This window comes from Rhinatrema bivittatum, chromosome 5 (genome assembly GCF_901001135.1).
Source record: "Rhinatrema bivittatum chromosome 5, aRhiBiv1.1, whole genome shotgun sequence".
In the NCBI taxonomy this organism is placed as follows: Eukaryota; Metazoa; Chordata; class Amphibia; order Gymnophiona; family Rhinatrematidae; genus Rhinatrema; species Rhinatrema bivittatum.
In genome coordinates, this window is record NC_042619.1 from 210,135,707 (window position 1) to 210,159,681 (window position 23,975).

General features: G+C 44.6%; 1 protein-coding gene across 1 annotated transcript in view; it reads right to left on the reverse strand.

Moving 5' to 3' along the window:
- Window positions 1-23,975, reverse strand: part of CFAP47 (cilia and flagella associated protein 47) — a 1,765,744-nt gene that overhangs the window by 89,715 nt on the left and 1,652,054 nt on the right. The window contains exon 62 of the mRNA XM_029603108.1: window positions 23,566-23,727. Coding sequence (XP_029458968.1) covers window positions 23,566-23,727 — 162 coding nt within the window. The remainder of the gene's footprint in view (window positions 1-23,565; window positions 23,728-23,975) is intronic.

Below are 23,975 nucleotides of genomic sequence, written 5' to 3' on the forward strand. Positions count from 1 at the left end.
CTTCGATGGCCTCCCTCCCAGCAGACCCCCCTGTAACAGTCTCATGGACCCCAGGCTGGGAAAAACGGTTCTGTGCTGCAATTTTCTTTTAAGTATTTTCACCAATATTAGGGATGTAATTTGGGTGAATCTACCAAAGCCAAAGGGACCATATTCAATAAAAACAGGCCATGAGAATATTTTGTTATAGCAAGTCCTTTGGGTTTCATAAGTGAAACCAGCAGGGTTTTCTATTGTTCCGTAAAACTGTAAATGGCAACAGTTTGCAAAGTTTAATGAACTTTGCTCTACGTTTCTATAATGTCAGTGTGCAATTACAAATTTTATTGGATAAATATTTCAAAACTATTTTGCTCATTGTAAAATAAAACTATCAATCATTTTTTGGCCTGGGAATGGAATTCTGTCTTGCACCAGGATATTCTTTTGCAGAACTCCATAGATTCAGGCTTTATGATGTCTTTTGAGAATATTAGGTCTCCCCAATATCAAACACCGATGAGCAGATTTCAGCAAAGTCAGAGCAATTGCTTCATTTTGGTTCCTGAAACAGCTTTTTGCACTAGAGCTGATGGCTGAGAAGTAATCATAACAAGCAGTACAGTGATTTCAAGACTCATTACTGTTGGTGGACATTAATAGCTCGTTGTCTGTAATAACTGACCAGGAACAGAAAAAGTGCTGGGACATAAAGATCGCTAAAGCCATCTAGGTTGCCCATTTTCGTTTCCTAATACAATGCCACAGACCATGCCTGATATGGACCTTTGACCTTGCTTTCCCACAGCTCTGTTCTCCTCCTATACCTTCTTGAATTTTGATACTGCTTCCACTGGTGGGGCAGGGGTATTCCATGCATCCACCACTCTTTTGGTGAACAAATAATGCTTGCACTACTCCCAAGTCTATCCCAGTGTTTCTCAACCAGTGGCTGCCTGCACCTCTGGTGTGTCACAGGTATGCACAGATGTGCTGTGGAAGTTTTGGAAACTCATATGTAAAGGAAGATTTCAGGGAGTTCCATATTTTAATTAGGGGTAGGATCCAAATTCCAAACTGCATTCTGGGTATTTGTTATTCAAGCACTTGAAAGAGAAAGAATGAAGTCATGAGAGATTGCATCAAAATCAAGTTGCCAGGAGGGACGACAGTCATGCATGAATCAATGCCGTCATCTTATTAGTTCCCTTAAATATGTAGAAATTTACCAACCTTATAGAAAAATATTTGAAGAAAAAGGATTTTGGAATAGTAAAGCATGAACTGAACCAGAAGTTAAGGAACTCAAAGTGCTTCTTCTTCAATAAAAAGCACAAAATTTATTTCTGTGATGGCATACCCAGCCAAGGAATGCTGGATGAAATGCTCTTAGACACCAGCAGTCACATATCCAGCAAACAGGACCATGTTATCTCTAGATTGTCATTTTTAACAAAATATACTTGTAAGAGTTCACTTTTTAAAGTGTGATGTACATCAACAGCAAGCATGACCAGAGGAAGGTCCTTAGTATTCTCCAAAACTACCATCTTCAAACACTAATTAGGCTTATTAAGACTGGTGACTAACACATACCACACATACAGGCAGTACTGAGAAGTGCTGTTAACCCAAGGCACAGGTGGAGCAGGTCTGAAACTCCCATATTGTCATCCAATACCTAACTGCTGATGCAGCAAGCAGTTTCATCCTAATAAAAACAAAAAATACTCTAATATAAGTTCTTCTTAGCGCCCTAACATGTGAACTGTATGCTCATGAGGCCATTACATAAGAACATAAGATATGCCATACTGGGTCAGACCAAGGGTCCATCAAGCCCAGTATCCTGTTTCCAACAGTGGCCAATCCAAGTACCTGGCAAGTACTCAAAGCTACTATTCTTATTAATTAATAGCAGTTTATGGATTTTTCCTCTAGGACAGGGCTTCCCAAACCTGTCCTGCAGAGCCCATAGCCAGTCAGGCTATGGGGTCCCCAGGACAATCTAGTTAACATGTTTTAATGTTGCATTGACACAAAATATGCCCCAAAAACAATGTATTCCAGAACCCTCACAAACTGTAAACACACATCAAAAAGGGGGCTTTAACTGGTCAAAATTCATATGCAAAGAAATCACCAACCACATGTGCAACGCTGCAGTTGTTTATTTGTAGGACCTATAACTGACGAGTTTGACTGGCATCCAAACTCATACCCAGGTAACCAGGTCCATTTTACTTTTATTATCAAACACCAAATTTATGCAGTTTTTTAAAAAATTTTTTTATTTATTTTAGACTCACACCGAGTTCATTTATAATAAAATACTGCATCCATAAACTGAAGCTGGCACACAGACTTAATGTCCCCATAGACTCAAAGGAAACTCGCAAACATCATATGTCTTCTTAAAGTCACATCAATACATCCAATTGCCTAAATATTAAATGATATACTCATCTGAGTTGCCCATACAAAGTCTCCCAAAAGATATACTCATCTGAATTGTCCATACAGAATGTCCCGACACGATCGTGTTTCGGACCCCACCGGGTCCTGCTTCAGGGGCAAGCGACTCGTCCAGTATAATTCTTCTTCAATTCAGCTCCATTATATGTTGAAGAAAGCTTTATCTTCCAAATGCTATCGTGGTTGCATTTATTAATCCTCAAGCGGTCCGCAGTTAAGTTCAGTTTATGGATGCAGTATTTTATTATAAATGAACTTCGCTCCATTAAGCAATTCCATATTTAAAACTGGTACCCCATATATATCTATCTGATTTTATCTGAGCTTTTACGCTGCCGATGTTACCAACCCCCTCCTGGCTGAATGATTAAGCAGGGTCAGGACAAAATGGAATGTTTTAGATAACAATAGGGCCGATACAGTAAAAACGCGGGAGTGGGCGAACGCCTGCTCTCCCGGCGCGCGCACAGGCCATTCTCCTGTGCACGCGATACAGTATCTTAATTTATTTAAATTAGACCCGGCGGTAAAAAGAGGCACTAGGGACACTAGCGCATCCCTAGCGCCTCTTTTTTGATGGAAGTGGCAGCTGTCAGTGGGTTTGACAGCTGACGCTCAATTTTGTTGGCGTTGGTTCTTGAGCCCGCTGACAGCCACGGGCTCAGAAACCAGATGCCGGCAAAATTGAGTGTCCGGTTTTCGACCCGACAGCTGCGGGTCCATTTAAAATTTTTTTTAAATTTTTTACTTTTTTAAACTTTCTGGACCTCCGACTTAATATAGCCATGATATTAAGTCGGAAGGTGCACAGAAAAGCAGTTTTTACTGCTTTTCTATGCACTTTCCCGGTGCTCAGAGAAATTAGCGCCTACCTTTGGGTAGGCGCTAATTTCTGAAAGTAAAATGTGCGGCTTGGCTGCACATTTGCTTTCTGAATCGCGCGGGAATACCTAATACCTAATAGGCACTATTAGGTTCGGGGGGGTTGGACTCGTGTTTTGGACGCGCTATTACCCCTTACTGAATAAGGGGTAAAGCTAGCTCGTCCAAAACGCGCGTCCAAATGCCAACGAACAGTCCGCTCCGTCGGAGCACACTGTACTGTATCGGCCCGAATGTGTGAGGCCATTTTCTGACCTCCTATACATTACCATACCTGTAGCTTCCATCCGTAAGAGTGGAAGCACAGGATTGCTTGTGGCTAAAGCCAGCGTGTGCTAATTGGGTAAGAACGCACATATTATGTTTAACTGATTTTTGGAGCGCGGCTATCCCTATAGGGTGGTAAAAAGAGCTTTTTACTTTTTACTTTTCCTAGAAGCCTCTCATGAGGAACTTTGTCAAACGCATGAAGATGTTAAGATACCCATTTCTTCATAGGTTAAAAGTTTGGGAGTTGTTCTAGATTAGACCTTCCCCGCTCACGCTCCAGCCAACCACAACAGATGCACGCTTATGCTAACTCAACTCTCTCAAGCAGCTCCCCCAAACGTAAGCAGTTCCCAACACACTCATCCAACTCACCAGCAGTCACCTCTAAGACCAGTTCAAAGACAGGAGACTCATAGTCCACAAACAACAGCTCATTCATATAACAAACCCCTCTCTTGTACTCCCCCTGAGAAGGCACTATGCAATCCTATCCCATCCTTATCATCCATCATTGCCACCTCCGCCACTCAGAGTTTCCACTACGACCCCCGAGCCATACCACTAGATCACTCATCCCAATCATGACTTCACCCATCACTCAGCTGTTAGGGCTCACAATATTCTCTCTAACCCTCTTCAACGCACACTCTCTTACAAAGAAAACCCAAATCCTTAACGATTATCTCCTGGACTCAAAGCCAGATGTCTGTGCCATTACAGAAACCTGGCTAAAAAGCTCCGACATATCCCTGATAAACCAATTACCGATACACCTTTATGACATTTTCTCAATCCCAAGACACAAAAAAAGAGGAGGCGGTCTTCTCCTAGCTATCAGACACAGCCAGCAACCTGTCAAGACCTCCTCCACCAAACTGGAACTAGGTCTCTTCAAGTCAAAACATAATCAAATTCTACTAGTATATGCTCCGCCAGGATTACTAGACTCTGATGCCTCCCCCCTCATAGAAGCAATCGCCAAACACATCAATACTGACTCACCAGCTATGATCCTGGGGGACTTCAATCTGCATGTTGACGCCTCACCACCTACTCCCAATTGTGAAGCCTTCCTCACCACACTTGGGGCCATGGGCTTTGAACAAATCATCAACAAACCCACCCATAAAGCAGGACACACCCTCAACCTCATCTTTATAAACTCCAGCTTATCATACAACAACATACCAGACTGCACCCTTGTTCCCTAGTCCGACCATTCTCTGATATCAGCCACCCTCATGACTCAAGGAATCCCTACTCACCCTCAACCCCACTCTACCATCCACTTCAGGAAACCATGTGCATCTGACACCCTCAGTGAATATCTGTCCAAAGAACTTCCTAGCTTGGACACCACCAACCCCAACTCAGCCCTTCTATCCTGGCGCAATATCACAGAGTCAATAGCCAACAAACTATGCCCCAAAACGACGAAAATAATCAACTCGACACAAAAAAGGAAACAACCCTGGTTCTCACAAGAACTTAAGCAGCTGAAGCAAGACCTCAAACACAAGGAAGGCGTATGGCGGAAGGACCCCAACACCACAACATTATCCGACTATAAACGCACTCTCCATCTCTACAAAAACTCAATTTTAAAGACAAAAAGAGACTTTTACGCCAGAGGAATTCACGATATACAATATGATGCTAGGGCCCTGCTCTCCTATGTAACTCAACTTACAAAACCCTCTGCCCCCTACTATCCCAGACGACCAGGCTCAATCCAAAGCAAATGAGCTAGCAGTCTTCTTTTAGAAAAAAATTGCAAACACACTGGCACTCCTTCCCACCAACTCAATCCCCTCCTCCCCTAACCCCAACACCATATCTCACCCTGGAGCCCATATCCCCAACACCATACCTCACCCTGGAGCCACCCTCGACTCATTCGAGCCCACAACCCCCCCTGGAGATCGAGTCCACACTCAAGAAGTTGAAACCATCCAGCCATCCATCAGACCACATCCCAACAAAACTTCTGCTTCTCATACCGGGCACTATCTCCAGATCATTGGCTAACATCATAAACTGCTCTCTAGCCCAAGGAATCTACCCTGATAAGCTAAAAATGGCTTCCCTCAAACCCCTACTGAAGAAACCCAACCTTGACACAAAAGAGCTCTCCAACTTCTGCCCTATCTCCAACCTCCCTTTTCTTGCTAAACTCACAGAGAAAGTGATTAACACACAACTCTCAGACAACCTGGAGGAACACAAAATCCTATACCCTTCCCAATACGGCTTCCGTAAATTATCCAGCACAGAAACCCTCCTCATCTCCCTATCAGACCAAATCCTCATGGGCCTAGATAAAGGGCTCTCTTTCCTTCTAGTCCTCCTAGACATCTCTGCTGCGTTTGACACCGTGAACCATGCCATCCTTCTAAATCGCCTCTCTGACATCGGATTATCAGGACACGCCCACAGATGGTTCAACTCCTTCCTCAACAACAGAAGCTTCAAAGTTAGAATCAACAACAAAGAATCCCCAAACTTCAAATCATCACTAGGTGTACCCCAAGGCTCCTTCCTATCACCTACCCTCTTCAATATCTACCTCCTCCCCTTCTGTCAGTTGCTCACAAACCTAAACTTAATATACTACCTCTACGCAGATGATGTTCAGATCTTGATCCCCATAACAGAATCGCTTCCAAAAACACTCAACTACTGGGAAAACTGCCTCAATTCCATTAACCGCCTCGTCACCAGCCTGAACCTGGTTCTCAATACGGCCAAGACAGAACTCCTTCTCATCTCCCCCGACCACTCGGTCCTTACCAATCAGACACCCCCCAACTCCCGGGTCATACAAGTAAGAGACTTAGGAGTAATCCTTGACAATCATCTGAATCTAAAGAAATCCATCAACAACACCACTAAGGATTGTTTCTATAGGCTTCAGGTTCTGAAGAGGCTTAAACCCCTTCTTCATTTCCAGGACTTCAGAACAGTCCTCTAGTCAACGTTGTTCTCTAAGACTGATTACTGCAACACTCTCCTCCTGGGGCTCCCCATCTCCACCACCAAACCACTATAGATGCTCCAGAACCCAACGGCTAGAATCTTAACCAACACTAACCGGGGAGCTCACATCTCTCCCGTACTCCAACACTTGCACTGGCTGCCTATAAAATACAGAATCTTGCACAAGGAACTCACCACTATCCACAAAACTATCCACAATCAGCTACCACTAGACCTTCAGATCCTGCTCAAACTTTACTCATCCACAAGACCAATCAGAGAAGCGTATAAAGGGACCCTACAAGTCCCACCAACCAAAGCCACAAGTTTATCATCTACCAAAGAACGAGCTTTCTCCACAGCTGGCGCCACCATTTGGAATAACTTGCCGACTGACCTCAGATTGGAACCCTGCCTTATAATCTTTCGAAAAAAACTTAAGACCTGGCTTTTCCTTCAAGCCTTCCCTTAATTTCTAAAATGTCAACTTCCACTCAACCAGACTTCGCTCACTTGATTAGACGTTCAGCCTAGTCGCAGCATATATCTTCCTTCCAGTTATGCTGTCCTTTTTTCTTCCCGGCTTCTAGCCCACCAAGTTCTTTCTCCCTGTTATATGTAACTTTTTGCCTATTGCTTCTTGCTTCTTTGTTATATGGTTATATGGTTATTTAGTTAGTCCCCATGTTCTATGTAAACCGATTTGATATGAATCTTTTTCATGAAGGTCGGTTAGAAAAGTGTTAAACAAATAAATAAATAAATAAAAACCTGTGTAGGTTCAAACATGAAAAAACTGTTGTTAAAGTGGGCTTTTTAAAGCTGTGACTATTCACAGATTGAAGCCTTTTTTGGGCTCATCAGAATTTCGTTCAGTATTTCAGGCCTTGCTGTTTTCTGGCTTGTACTATTGCAATTCAGTTTTTATAAGGATAGCAGCAAATGCACTATGGTACTGCAAATTTTAAAGAACTTAACAGACCCAATCAGCTCTGGACAGGGCATGCAGGCAGATCTCATGCCAATACTATGTGAGTTACACTGGCTCCCAGTTGAATGGCAGATTAAGTGTAAAATAGCCTTGATGAGACACAAAATGTTGAGTGAAACACAATGCTATGCATCTGTATTCCTATGCATATACTTAAGTGTAGGCTTATTGGATGTTCCTTCTTTTTGTCAGGTTTGTCATGCAGAGACTCATGAAAGAGCGTTTTCAGTTGCAGGACCACTCCTGTGGAATGCCCTACCTTAGAGCTCCACCTTACTTCTTGTACAAAGATGTTTTAGAAGATGCTTGAGATCTACTTGCTCCAGCAAGCCTTTGCTTAGTCAGTATGAATTTCTTCCTTGTTTGTTGAAATTGGGTTATAAAATAATAATTTAGACAGCAACATTGGCATGCTGGGTTGTGTTTTGATTTAGGATAATTGCAATTTTTGTTATTTGTATGTATGTATATTTTTATGTATATTTTTACACTTGTATGCCACTTTGAGCTGTGGATTTAAATGTGGCATATAAAATTTCAAAATAAATAAGCAGGTGAATTGCAGCCAAAAATTCAGGCTCCTAAGTTTGAAAATGAGAAGTGTTGCTCCTGGGAGAGAGAGAGAGAGACTCTAGGGTTTGGGGGCCAGTTTTACATGCACAGTCAGATGTATGAACAGCACAGTACACATCAGTGAACATTTGATGTGATTTGGAATGAGGAAAGTTACACAAAGATGAGATTTCTACAATGTACACTCACCATAGCTTGGTGCACTCTCTACTTAAGGGGTGCTATTGCACGCAATGTTAAACACCCCTCATTTTCATAAACTCCTCCCCTTTCACTGAATTTGCATACACATTGCAAGATGTGAAAAATAACGCATTCGTTATCATGGGTATTAGGACCCTAGTGCCCTAACGTATTTTAATGAATGACTCTGTTAGATTCTTGTACATTGGCCTCTTAGCATATAAGCTTTTTCATGTCTGTGATGAAAAAGGCCGTAGGAAGTATCATGTAGTTTTATCCTGTGATCTACTAAATGCTTTATCAAGAAAGTTTAACAACTTACTAAAATGATTATTTATAATATAGCAAAATTTATTATGACTCAGGTCTTCTTAAGTTTCTATAGCAAGGGCGTGAAATGAGAAAAATTCAAGGCTTGCCAGTATTTTCCTTGCTAAAATGCCATGCATTACAAAATTACAGAATAACTTGGCTTGCTATAGAATTGCTGTGTCCCACTGTGGTGAACCTTTAAGTGGTTCATTAGAATCAGTGGTGTTGCAGAAAATATATTCCCAGTTACAGGGAACAAACAGATCATAGTCAGAATTCCACTGTTACTTAACAAATGGCATTATGTTCTACTATGGGGCCTCTGCAATAAAACCTGCGTTAAAAGTTTTTAGCATAATCTTACAAAATATGTAATTTGTACATTAAAAAGTCACTTAACAAGTGATGCAAAAAGATTTAGCATGGACGTAGTAAAAAATGTCCCTAGTAGTGTGATCATATTATTCTCATACACAGAAACCCAGACATGCATTGGCTAAATTATGTGAAAATGCTACTTACAGTTGGGAAGCTAAATAACCTGATCATGCTAAACCGAGTATGCTCAGTTCTCTTGTTCTTTTGACTCTGTCTAAAGCCTTCCAAGGGATATACAATATACAAGCCAGTCTGGCATATGGGGGTGGCTTGATAGTGCAGAGGGAAGAAGAGGGCAAACTAGAACACTCCAGGTGAGGAGGTCAACAGAGAGCAGAGAGTTCTTTTCTTAAAAAATTATTACTCTCACAGCATGTGGCTCAAGGTAGGGATTGTATGAGTTCCATTAGAGCAATATTTCAAATCCTCTATCTTCTGTCAGTAGGGATCTTCAAAGAGTGATGTCACAGGATTCGACTGCGGACAAAAGGGAGCATGCAAGTGGAAAACCCTGGAAAGAATCTGGCCACCCTGGCTCAGAAGGGCAAGGGCATCAGGCTGTTCCCCCCTCTACGACCACTCTATAGTGAAGGCCAGGGGTCTCCAAACTTTTCAAGGAAAGGGCCACATAGCACGTTTCAAATTGCAAAAAGGGCCAGAAGTGTGGGGATGGGGGGAGGGTTCCCCTAGGAATTTGATGAGCAGGGATTGGGTAGAGGAGAGTCCTCTAACACATACAGTTCGGAAGCATTTTTTACTTTATTACTTTTATAAAACTTGTTTTAGAAAAGTAACATTGAATGGCAATGAGCAGCGTGTCTGAAATTACAGACCAGAAGTGCAACTCAGATCATGGGGCTATTTTAAATTGAAACAACTGTGCCAACTGAGACCTTTTTTAGAATAAATAGATTTTCGAATAATTGTCCAAGCATTCGTATTGACGAGTATTGATTATGGGAATTCAGCATACATGGGTGTCCCTAAGGTCAGATTATGAACTCTTAAGCTCCTTCAAAATTTTGCTGCCTGATTGATCTTGAAGGCCTCTTATCATGAGCATGTTACTCCTTCGCTTTTTCAGCTTCATTGGCTTTCAGTGGAACAAAGGATAAAATTTAAAATTGTAACCATTTTTAAGTCTCTATATGGGTTAGCTCCTGAATTTTTGTCCACTCTTTTTTAGGGTCCATGAACCTGGGAGAACATTAAGATCTTTGGGGGGGCCACTATCTTGAAGTGCCCTCAATTACAAACATCCACTGGAATGACATTATGAGGTGTTCAGTTTCAGTTAATGGGCCTATGTTATGGAATATTTTTTGTCTGAGGATATTCGGGCTCTCGATGATCTTGGAGAGGGGCGGGAGAGGGAGGGGAGGGGGGGAGACAGGGGTTACAGGGGAGAGGGGTGGGATTAAGTTTGGAAAGCTTTGGTAATACTGTAATCTGTGTGTTTTTTGGCCGGGTGGGTATAGCAGAGTTCCCATACCCATTACGGTAGTTGTGCATGTTTAATTGAAACCAATAAACACATTTATACAAAAGAAAAAAAAACTATTTTGTTTAGGGAAGCATTTCAGGAGCTAATATAATTGATTTTCAGAGGGGACATGATGGTCCAGCAGTTTATTTAACTTGGAAAATAGCTATGGTTGGTATTTATGCAGGTAATAAATGTTTTGCTACTGTAATGACATGAAGACTTATTTATTTTATTTATTATTTTATTTATTTTATATGTTTATTTTTTAATTTATTTGTTTATATGATATTATTTGCTTTATTTGGAATCTGTTTAGTATGACAGAGTCATTATAAGCGTAACATATATGTTTTAAATAAATAAATGTTCAGCTTTTAATAAGGGGCTTCTTTATTGAAATTCAATTATCCTGCGTGGGAACACAAACCATGAATGAAGTGCAAACAAAGGACAAATTTCCCCCTGCCCTGCTGTGGCCTAGGTGGTAGCTTGTAGTTTTTCCTTTTTAAATCTCCATGAGCTGCACCAGGATATTTGTTCTCTGGATACACTCATTTTCACGTTGATAAACAGGTATAAAGGCACAATGAATCCGAACAATAAAGCAGTACTATTAGCCTTCATCAGCCAAACATTTTTGGTTTTCAGGATTTCCACAATGAATATGCATGCACTGCTTCCACTGTATGGAAATACACCTCATGAACATGAATTGTGGAAATCCTGAAAACAAGATTGGTTTATGTGGCTGTCAAGGATTAATTTTGGAGATCTCATATTACAGTAAGTAAATAATGTATATACATATTATTCAATGTACTTAATTGCCTATTTCTAGTACAGTTGCCCCTGGCCCATAGTGCTTTCTGCCACCTCCGCCCCACATTACCCTATGCCTCCCTCCACTGGCACACCTTGTTCTACTGGAGTTTTAATGAGTGTGCAGGATCTATCCTTGGCTCCAGTTACTTCTCCCTAGTGAAGTGGGGTTCTGAATGGGACAAGCACAGCCGATTTCACACAATGGAGTCTTCCTTCTGCCTCTGCCTCTCCCTTCCCTAACCAGCATACCGCTGTGCCCCCACAGTTCCCTCTGCCACTCCCCAGCAGCAGACCACCCAACTCCATGTTTCCCTCTCTGTTTCTCCCTTCCCCTAATCAGAATATCGCAGTGCCCCATGGTCCCGTCTGCCTCCCCCCACCAGCAGACACCCCCCCCCCAACTCTATGTTCCCCTCTCTGCCTCCCGCATCCCCTAACCAGCATAACTTCATGTCCCATGGTCCCCTCTGCCTCCCATCAACAGCATACCCCCACCAATTCCATGTTCCCCCCATACCTCCCCCTTCCTCTAACCAGCAAAACCCTCTGCCTTCTTCACTAGCACATCTGGTCTTGTCTGCATCTCCACACTACCTTCTACTTAACTCCCCCAACACCACCTGATTACTCCTATTTATTTGTTTTGTGGCCTGGTCACTATGACAGCTGCTTCTGCTTGGCCCCTGTGGTACTGAAAGGAGATTGGGAATGGCAGTGGAAAGTAGAGTTGCTTACCTATAATAGGTGTTCTCTTAGGACAGCAGGATGTTAGTCCTCACAGATGGGTGACATCATCAGATGGAGCCCAGCACGGAAAACTTTGACTGGCGCACTGAGCGTGCCCAGCATGCCCCTTATCTGCACAGCCACATGGGGTCCCTCTTCAGTCTTGTATCTTAGCAAAAAGACAAGCGAAAAAATAAAACAACAAACTGACAGGAACCCAACACCACAGAGTGGCAGGTGGGTTTCCTGAAGACTAACATCCTGCTATCCTAGGAGAACACCTGTTACAAGTAAGCAACTCTGCTTTCTCCTAGGACAAGCAGGATGGAAGTTTTCACAGATGGGTGAATACCAAGCTGCATGCTGCCCCCCGGCAATAATAGGACCAACAGAACTAAACCACATGCCAATGGGCACAACAACAGAAGTGCTGTGAGATGCAATGAGAGGCAGCAAGAACCTAGGTAGGGAGAGTTGGGCTGACTGGCCAAAGGTACTGTCTTGTTGACCATCCTTGTCCAAACAGTAACACGTGGCGAACATGTGCAGGGAGCTTCATGTCGCAGCCTTGCAGATCTCAGCAATGGGAAGCACACGGAAGTGCGCTACTGATGCTGCCATGGCCCTAACTGAGTGTGCCTTGATGCGGCTTCCAATTGGAAGGCCCACCTGCTTGTAGCAGAAGGATATACAGTTCGCCAACCAGTTGGATAGGGTTGCTTGCCCACCACAACGCCATGTCTGTTTTTATCAAAGGAGACAAAGTGTTGCGTGGATTTCCTGTGGGCTGCCGTGCGCTCAAGATAAAAGGCAAGAGCATGCTTGCAGTCTAGGCTGTGCAGAGCCCGATCACCCTGGTGGGAATGGGACCTCAGAAAGAAGGTGGGCAAAAATATGGACTGATTGAGATGAAAATCAGTCACCACCTTAGGCAGGAACTTAGGGTGAATTCATATAACCACCCTGTCGTGAAAGAATTTCGTAGAGGATGGATATGTCACCAAAGCCTGAAGCTCACTGATCCTGTGAGCGGAGGTGACCGCAACCAGGAAAATTACTTTCCAGGTGAGATGTTTAGGTTACAGGAGTGCATAGGCTCAAAAAGAGACTGCATGAGCCATGCTAGTACTATGTTGAGTTCCCAGGACACAACAGGAGGATGCAGAGGGGGCTTTAGTTGCAAAAGGCCCCTCATGAAGCGGCCCACCAAGGGCTGCACAGAAATGGGTGTACCACTTATCCCCTGGTGATAAGTGCTGATAGCACTCAGGTGAACTCTGATCGAGGTGGTCTGGAGCCCAGACTCCGAGAGGGACCACAAGTAGTCACACAGTCTCAGAGTGGGGCACGAGAAAGGGTCTAGACCTTTCGCCTCACACCAGATGGAGAACCTCCTCCACTTCAACCAGTAAGACTTCCTGGTGGAAGGCTTTCGTGAAGCCACCAGTACCTGCGACACGTTATCAGAGAGGTCGAAGGACTGTAAGACTAGCCTTTCAACATCCAGGCAGTGAGTGCCAGCAACCGGAGGTTCAGGTGGTGCAATCTGCCCTGAACCTGCATGATCAGGAGGGGGAAGTGCCCAGACATTTGGGCTCCTGTATCGATAGGTCTCACAGGATCGGGAACCAGACCTGCCGTGGCCAATATGGGGCGACAAAGATCATGGTGCCCCTGTCCTGCTGGAGCTTCATGAGCATCTTCACCACCAGCGGGAGTGGAGGATACGCGTATAGGAGGCCCTTGCCCCAAAACCAGGCAAAGGCACCCGAGGCTGGTTCCCCATCCTACTTCTACAGGGAGCAGAAGTGGGGCACTTTGTAATTCCAGGGGGAGACAAAGTGATCCATGTTTGGATTGCCCCACAGGCAGTACGACCTATTCGCCATTGTCGGGTTCAGCGACCACTCGTTAGGGTGGAAAGCCCGACTCAGGTGGTCCGCCACTACATTGTCTGTCCCTGGAAGGTAAACGGCTCATAAGAGGATGCCCTTGGACAGGGCCCAGGCCCAAATCTGCACTGCCTTCTGGCAAAGCTGGAAGGAGCCCATCCCTCCCTGCTTGTTTATGTACCACATCGCAACTTGGTTGTCGGTCTGGATCAAGACTACTTTGTAGGCTAAGCGGTCCTGGAACGCTGAGAGGGCATACCAGATTGCTCGTAGCGCCAGTAAGTTGATTTGACAACACACTTCCTGTTCCGACCACAAGCCCTGTGTGCGGAGACCGTCCATGTGTGCTCCCCAGCTCAATGTAGAGACATCCATGGTCAGTACCACTTGGGGAGATGGTGTTTGGAAAGGAAGACCTCTTTCCAAATTGGATAGCTTCTCCCACCAGGAGAGGGAGGCCTGGAGCAGTGAGGTAACTTGCACCAGTGCTCAGAGGGCCTGGGTGGCTTGCAGCCACTGAGAGCAGAATGTCCACTGCGCGACGTGCATGGCTGGTCGGGCAAGTGGCTCAAATGTACGGAGGCTGCCATGTGCCCCAGCAAGTGAAGTAGTACCCTGGCAGAGACAGAGTGCGCTAGTGATGCCAGGGCCTGGGCACAGTTCCAGGGAAGAAACGCTTTGGCGAAGGTTGCATCCAACAGGGCTTGAATAAACTCCAGCTGCTGGGATGAGATTTGGGGAGATTGATCACGAACCCCAGTGACTGAGGTATCTTGGCTGTGAAGCAGAGTGAGCATAGAGCACCCTCCTGTGTGGCACTCCCGATGAGCCAGTCATCTAGATAGGGGAACACGTGCACCCTACTGCGATGCAGGAGTGTCCCCACTATGGCCAGGCATTTCGTGAAGACCCTCGGGGCAGAGGCTAGGTCGAATGGTAGCACCCAGTATTGGAAGTGCCTGTGGCCCATGAGGAAGTGGATATATTTCCTATGAGGTGGGAATATGGCTATATGGGTATAAGCGTCCTTCAGATTGAGACAGCAGAACCAGTCTCTTTTGCAAAGGAGAGTGATCAGAGTGCCCAAGGAGACCATCTTGAAGCATTCTCGTTGCAAGAACCTGTTTAAGGCTCTGAGATCAAGAATGGGCTGCAGGCTGCCTGTTTTCTTTGGTATCAGGAAGTAGCTCGAGTAAAAACCCCAACCCTGCTGAGAGTGGGGTGCGGGTTCGACTGCACCAGCTTCCAACAAGGCCGAGAGTTCAGACTCAAGGAATGCCTGATGTTTCACGGTGTTCCACTTTTAAGAGTGGTGGGGAATCTGCCGGGACTGTTTTGAATTTCAGGCGGTAACCTGGTTTTATGATGGTCAGAACCCACCAGTTGGTGGTGATGGGGGCCCAGTGGTCTGCGAGCAGACACAGTCAGCCTCTGACTGGTGGGCAAGGATCCGCTGGCACCGGGAGCTGGTCTCCACTCTCTCGCCGTAAGTCAAAAGCCCGCAGCAGGGCTGGGCTGTGGCATGGGCTGGGGCCTGGGGGTCTGCTGCTGGCGAGGTCGGTCCCTGGTTCTGGCACTTGATGCCCTGGTATGTGTAGCTGGAGGATAATACCTTCTCTGGTGGTAGAAGGGCTTGCGAGGTCCTGGATGTGAAGGCCTGTGCCCAGAAGGCTGTGGGTTGGAGGCTCTGGCTGAAAGTTGTTGCAAGGTTTCATAGTGGTCCTTGAGCTGAGCCACTGGGTCCTTTACCTTATCATCGAAGAGGTTCTCTCCAGTACAGGATAGGTCCACTAACCTCTCCTGAATCTTTGGATGAAGGTCAGAGGCTCAAAGCCAAGCCATGCAATGGGCACTAATGCCCGCCACCAACATCCTGGCTGATGTCTAAAAGACATCTTAGGTTGTCCTCACCTCATGCTTTCCAGCTTCCAGGCCTTTCTGAACCACGGCCTCTAGCACCTCCTGTTGCTGCTGAGGCAGGTTCTCCGCCAGCTCCTGCACCTGTTTCCATAGGTTCCTGTTGTACTGGGACATATACAACTGGTAGGAGGCAATACGGGCAATGAGCATTGCTCCTTGATAGATTCTCCTACCCAAAGTATCCAGGGCCCTGTGCTCTCGGCCTGGAGGAGTGGATGAATGGGTGTGGGATCTCTTCGCTTTTTTAAGGGCAGACTCAATAACCACAGATTGGTGGGGGAGCTGCCGCTTTTGGAAGCCCAGGGTGTGCTGGACCAGATAGAGGCATCTGTTTTTCAGTTAACCGGATGGACAGATCCCAGATGCTCCCAGATCTGGTAGAGTAGTTCTAGAAGAATCTCCTGGATGGGATAGCCATCACCTCCTTCAGTACATCCACAAACTGGAGGACCTCCAGCATTTTGTGGTGGGTGTCCTCCTGTTTCCATAGGTTCCTGTTGTACTGGGACATATACAACTGGTAGGAGGCAATACGGGCAATGAGCATTGCTCCTTGATAGATTCTCCTACCCAAAGTATCCAGGGCCCTGTGCTCTCGGCCTGGAGGAGTGGATGAATGGGTGTGGGATCTCTTCGCTTTTTTAAGGGCAGACTCAATAACCACAGATTGGTGGGGGAGCTGCCACTTTTGGAAGCCCAGGGTGTGCTGGACCAGATAGAGGCATCTGTTTTTCAGTTAACCGGATGGACAGATCCCAGATGCTCCCAGATCTGGTAGAGTAGTTCTAGAAGAATCTCCTGGATCGGGATAGCCATCACCTCCTTCAGTACATCCACAAACTGGAGGACCTCCAGCATTTTGTGGTGGGTGTCCTCCTCCGTGAGGAGTCGGAAAGGGATGGCTTCCACCATCCCCCTAACAAAGCCTACGAAGGAGAGGTTTTTGGGGGAGAGTGAAATCTCTCCTCCAGTGGTGAAGGCTTAGAGGGCAAATCTCCGGAGTCCTTGGAAGAGGTGTCCAAAAAATCATCAGTCCAGGGGTCATATGGTGCATCCTCCTCACTGATGTCCCCAGGGGAACGGTGAGGGAAACCAATGCCTATTCCCCTCGGTAGTGGCATCGAGGGTTGTCTGGGCAGCCTCGGTGCCAGAGGCCTCAGGAGCATCGATGGCACCAGAGGCACTGAGGGCACCAAGGGAACCAGCGGCCCTGGTAGTCCCGATGGCCCAAGAACAGGCTCGGGGAATGGAGGCACCTTCATGGGCCTTGGGCACAGTTGCGCTTCTTCCTCCTCCTCGGGGCCGAGGACTGGAATTGCATCGGAGGCCGATCTCAGTGGCCAATGAGGAACTGAGGGGGCCCTGGCAATCGGCTGTGTGGGTAGGATGCCCAACAGGACATCGAGCTGCTCCAGCAGAGGCGTTAGTAGTGCAGGTGCTGGTTCTGGTGTCTGAGCCAGGGGCGATTCAACACTCTGGAGGGCACGGTGTACTGCCTATTTCACCTTGTGGTTCAATTCCTCCTGAAACACCTGCAATGAAAGCACAGATGACAGAGGAGGAGGAGGACAAGGCATCACCGGAGCCTCCACGGGGGGCCGAGGAGACTCGGTGCCTGACACTGGAATCGGTAGGGAACACCTGGGACTCCTGGGTCTAGAAGAGGATGGGGCCTCTTCTCCACGGGGTCGCTGCGGGGGAGGCTCAGTATGGGCCAGTGCTCCCCCTGCATCGGCTCTGGTGCCATGTGATGATGAATGTCATTGCCGGTGACTGTGTTTCCCTCTGTGTTCGGCCCAGTCCTTCTCCAGCACCACGGAAGTCGATGATCCAAATGCCTTGGAGCAGTCAGACAATGGAGAGGGCTGATCCCCCGAACCCTTTTCTTCCCAAAGGGGGATCGGCCTTCTCCATTGTCTGACTGCTCCAGGGGGACGTGGACAGTAACTCCGAGTTGGTTGGGTCCCCACGACCTTTTGGTGTCGAGGACTCCAACACTGGAGTTGATGGATCCAACATTTTGGTGCCAAAAAGTTGTTCCATCAGGAGAGAGAAACAAGATGGCTGCTTGAGAGGATGCTACTCACGCTGCTCTGGTACCTAATCCTCGTTATTTCTTTTGTAAACATGTTTGGAACAAGATTATGCCTCATAAAAGCAAGGGGAGAATACGACTTTTCCCTCCAGATTCGGATATCCCTTCAGGGCAACGATTAATACCTCAGTTTGTGGTCCACACCCCGGAAACAAGGGCGTCGAGCCCCGCTGGCGAGTTGGGGAGCCCCGATCTTGCCTGGGGAGTTGTCTCTGAGCCCGCCAGATCCTCGGGCACCGCCATGAGTTTCTCTCCTGCACGCTGTCGACAAAGCTAAGTTGCTGGCGGATGACATCACCAGACAGACTCTTAGGAGGTTTTTCCGGCATTTGTTCAGTTGGGGAGGCGGCTCCTTCTCAGGCTGGGTGGTCTGGAGCTCCGGAGGGGAGAGAATTGAGTGAAGGAGCTGGTTCTCCAGGTCCATTGTAGGAGAACAGAGATACTGCTGAGTTGGGGGCTTGCCACTTTCAACCCCAGGAGATTAAAAAAATGGCGGTAGTCACCTTAGAATCCCTTTGGGATTTAATTGCAGGTATTGCTCTTACATCTAATGAACAGGCCCGATGCTTAGAGACTGTAACTAAGAGGATTGATGTAATTGCAAATGACCATTGACAAATATTTCAAGAACAAGTTAACTCTATTCAGATGATTACTAATGATATTAAAAATTTACAGGATATGAATGCTATATCTATGCGGGATTGGATTGGAGTCTATGGAGAACTATCTGAGGCATTTAAACCTGAAACTTCTTAATTTTCCCAAAGTTTTGGACGAACTGCCTTTAATAACTTTTAAGAGGTATATGCAAGAGACTCTCAAAATTCCATTGGAAGACGTTCCTGCAGTGAAAAAAAATACTGTTGCTACCATAGAGGCATAGCTCTATTCAAACATTGCCTAATAATGAACGGGTGGATATTTCTAACCTATCTGAATACCCTGAAAATTCTAACATGGAGGTTATTGAAAGAGCTGTTCTCTTTGTTACTTTCTTTTCTGAGCATGATTTGAGTCAGATTAAAAAAAGTTACTTTAAAAATGTAAATGTTTCTTATCTCGGAGGTTTGGTGCGTATATATCCAGACCTCTCGAGAGCCATGCAGCAGCGTAGAAAGATTTTTCTATCAATGCGATCTGAAATATTAGCATTAAGGGCTAGTTTTTTATTACGCTACCCCTGTAAATGCATAATTAAGCTGTCTGGGAATACATATATTTTCTTTAGTCCTGAGCAGTTACGGGAGTTCTTAAATGGTAGGGTGAAATGACCTGCTAATTATAGAGAAGGAAGGATCTATAGAATAGATAATTGTATTATTGGTTTCTGATTTTGTCTCCTCTAATTTTTCTTTTCTCTCTCCCCCATATTTCCTATGAAAAGAATAAGAGAAATATTTTCTTTATTGTTTAATGATTTATATCATATTAAAGATTTCTTTCTGTGATTCTCTTAAATTTCAATGCAAAGTTGTTTTTTGTAAATTTAAGCAAAATTTGATAAATAAAAAATAGGAGGAACCAAGATGGTCGCCGCACCGTGAGCATGGAAGCCTCTCTGCTCCGCGGTTTCCTTGTTTAGATTCCTTGCCTATTGAATATTGCCTAAATAAATATTTATGCCTCACTCGAAGAGAAAGGCAAGGATTCGTGAAATCCTTACCTCGACTCCTGAAGCCCCAATGTGGCAAACGCGGATCGAAGAGGTCTTACGGATCGTGCAACAAACACCGGAGGGCGAGGCCGCTGGCGTTGCAGACGGAGAGCGGCCGTTGGACGCCCAGGCTGAGGAGGTGTCACTCAGCCCCGGTGCTCCAGCGGCTCCCTTCATGCCCTATAGACCCCAGATTGAAGGGGGGATGGAACATCTGAAAATACTGCCGCGATTACAGACATCTCAAATCCTTGGAGACTCTCAGAGAGGAGATGAGGAGCTACCATCGACCTTGGTGAGCCTGGAAGATCATGGCTCTGGAGAGAATAAGGATGAAGTATGGCAGGAGGATCAAGGCAAGAAGGGACTCATAGAGATAAGAGGTGAGGAGCCTGGGATACATGTAGTATTGAATACCGAGTTGGTAATGGCTGATAAAATAACTTTGACTGAGATTTGGAAAGTACTTACAAAGATGAATACAGCTATGAATGATCTAACAAATGCTGTTAAGCGTAATATGGATATAACTCAACATCTGGAAAACAATTTACAGAAAGTTGAAAAGTCCCTTAAAAATGCTGAGAAGGAAATAAAGGAGCTAAAAGAAGTTCAATTTAACTTAATAAAATCAGAGGATATGGTTTCTAAAAGGATGGACTTCCTGGAAAATGAAATAAGGAGAAATAATTTAAGATTTCTTAATTTTCCAAAAACAAAATGGGCGAATTCAAAAGACCTCCTTAAAAGTTATTTAACTAATATCCTGGGATTTTCTGGAAATAATTTGCCTGAGATTTCAAAAATGTATTATCTTCCTGGTAAAGAAGCTAGTCAACAACAAGAAGAACAGGACAATAGTGTGTTTGATAATCTAACAGACTTTCTGGAAAAATCTTTTGAAGCTAAGATCGAAGCAAGAGCAACTTTGTTTGTGACCTTTATGCAGACTATGGACAGAGATAATATATTGAGATTATCGTTTAGGAAACAACAACAGTTGTTCTATGGATATCAAGTAAGAATCTTCCCAGACATTACTAAAAAGACGCAAGAAAAAAGGAAGTTTTTTCTTTCAATGAAAAATGAGGTGCTCTCTCGGAGCGCCAAATTTTACCTGAGATTTCCCTGTCGCTGTGTCCTGATCCATCAAAATGATAGATATATTTTTTCAGATCCACAACAACTACGTTTATACCTGGACTCACACTCTTAATTTGTTCTATGAGGCGCTGGGGTAGGAATAATATATGTTGCATGGCATGGTGAAATAGTAAATTTTTTATGTTTTTCTTATGAATCTGCTTTATATTTGGTTCTCCTCCTATTCCTATAATATGTAACTAATTATATTTCCTTCAATTAGATTTGGAGAATAATATTATTCTGGCTTATTTGTATTTTCTAGTTTTTTTCTTCAATTACTATGTTTTCAATGTATTGAAATTGAAACTTCAATAAAAAAAAAAAAAAAAAGCTGCTCCATCTTATCCATCCGGTAACGACGGCCCTTGGGAGTCATCTGAGCACAGTCGGGGCACCCGCAGATATCGTGGGAAGCCCCCAGACAGGATGCAGATCTCGTGCGGATCTGTGATGGACATGGTCGTAGGCACTGGGGGCATTTCCGAAAATCCGTCGACACCATGAAAAGAAGCTGGCAAGCGGTTGATGGCCGACAGTCACCGGGGAGTGACACGCTCTGGAATCGACCACAATGAACGGGAGAAAAAGTACCTACCGAGAATCTGGAGGGAAACGATAGCGGAGGGATCTGGTGTGGAAGAAAAAATGGAAGAAAATTTGAAGGAAGAGTATTTGAACTGTGATGCAACTGCTCCGTGGAAAAAGCGAGACTGAAGAGGGGCATGCATGCGTGGATCGGTGGCATGCTGGGCATGCTTAGTGTGCCAGTCAAAGATTCTAGAAACTCTAACAAAAGTTTTCCATGCCGGGCTCCATCTGATGATGACACCCATCTGTGAGGACTACCATCCTGCTTGTCCTAGGAGAATGGAGAAAACATGGCAGAAGATTTTTTTTTCTATTTTTCCAGCTTAATCCCTCCTACAGCCGCATCTCTTCAGTCCCTGTGGTGCTGGAATTGAGACAACGTGGCTGGAGAGGTTTTTTCCTTTTCTGGCCCAGTCCCTCCTACAGCTGCTTCTGCTTGGTCCCTGTGGCACTGGAAGCAGCAGTAGGGAGGACAATGTGGCTGGAGGGTTTTTTTTCCCTCAGCCCAGTCCCTCCTTCTGCCATTTCTTCTTGGCCCTTTCAGAGCTGGAATGAAGATGTGAGCGGTGGCGGGAAGACGACATTGGGGCTGCAGAGGTCTTCTTTCTGATGCAGCCACTTCTTCATTCCATCCTAGCTGTGCACATGTGGAGTACCACCCTCTCTGAGAAAGTGTAGGAGGTGGGAAGTGGATGGAGTGACTTGCTTCAATAATGTTTTTTTTTTAAGTGCTTTTCTTTTTCAAAATAAAAAAAGTGAAACCTGACCACGGGCTGGAAGAATGAATTCCTGCCCATAGACCTTAATTTGAGGACCCCTGCTGTAGGCAGTGTAATGGCTGCACCACACAGTCATCTAGAGCCTCAGAGCTCACAAAAATTAGCTCTGCACTCAAACCAAAATAATTGGTCAGCTCAAAAAATTGTTGAGGCTCAAACAGTTAAGCCTCAAGCTTCTGAATGCCTACAGTGACCTTTGCCCACAATAATGATGTCAATAACAGAAAAGAACTTAATCCTTTTATAATCTATTGCTTGGAAATACATTTGCTTTGTATAAAGAAAGGTACATTTTTGACGTATTTAAATGTCTCCTCTGTTGCTTCCATCTCTCCCTCCTTATCTCCTTCATGTCTCTTGTGTCTTGCTGGTATCCTGTGAAAACTTTCTTTTCACATTGGAAAGGTGAGGACTGGGGCACACAAGCCCCTAGGGGGACCCCCCTCCCCAGAAGAAGAGCCCCTGCTTTGTAACTAGCCAGAGGGTGGAACTGGGTCCCCCACAAACACTGCTGTTCAGTATAAAGTCTCTGAATGCCTGCAGTGCTCAGTAAACAGCCTAATCACAGCAATGATTCTGAAAATCACTTCAGTACCTTGGATTGTGTCTGTTTCCACACTGGTATGAAACTGCTGCGCCATGACATTGTGAGATGTAAAGTAATGCTTGAAAAGCCTTTGTGATTTATAATTGTTTTGCCTGAGAATTCATATTTGTGGTGTGAATATGTGTGTATATATGTATTTGTGAAATAAGTATGTGTTAAGCTATGTTTTGTTTTGGCAAAGAGAAATGTGGTCAAATGTATCCGTCCCCAAAGGCCTATGGGTACAGTTGTACAGTGTCATCTGTTGTACCTAGCCTTCATTTTACAGGTCCTCTGACTGCAGTTAGCTGAACCCTCTCAACAGCATACAGTACATGTTAGTAAGTTAACACCAGTTCAAGGCAAGTATTATATAGTATTCAGTTAATGAGTGCTTGGTAAATAGCACGGAGGATGAGTATGCCACATTATTTATCAAGCAGACATTAAATCCTCATCTGCATATGCCGCTCCTTCATTTGTATCTGTGAACACACAAATTTTAGCATGCTCACTCTATGATCTTTCAAGACACCTTTAACTTGCATGGTAAGGTCTTCTTGTATAGCATACTATTTTTAACGTGCACACAAAAATATTTGTGTGCATTCTGGAGTTTATTGCATATACCTTATTTACTTTTCCACTTTTATTACACATAGAACAAAAAATCAGGCCTTAGGTATTTCAATATAGAGTTTCATATACTTATATGCTAGATCAGTTTAAAGAATGTAAATCATTTCTATCGTTAGAAGATAGCTCAAATAGTTTTGGAAACAATATGTAGCAGGACTATTAAAAGTAGTAATTTAATAGAAATTAGGGACAAATTCTATTTTAGCTTACCTTGTCTGGCTTGTAAGTCTAAAACCAACCATAGATTCCTTGTTTACTCCAATTGCTTCAATATTGATGACATCATCAACAATTGTCTCAGTGGCAACAAATAATAATGGAAACCTCCATATACCACCTGTAGCACTTTGTACTACCAGTGTTGCGGGTTGCCTAAACATGTAAAAATAATAATTAGCAATACAAACTAATTGAATGATATGATCAATATATCGATGCTCACATAAGGTAATCCAGTGTCTTTACAACAATGGACTGACAGCCATTGTTGAATTACTCTCAGTGTATTCTTTCTATATTTTTGTTCAGTATTTATGTCCTAATTTCTCCCCTCTCTCACCTTACCCACATTATATGCTTTCAGCCAAAGCATGGCCTCTTTAGCAAGGTGGTTGAATGTA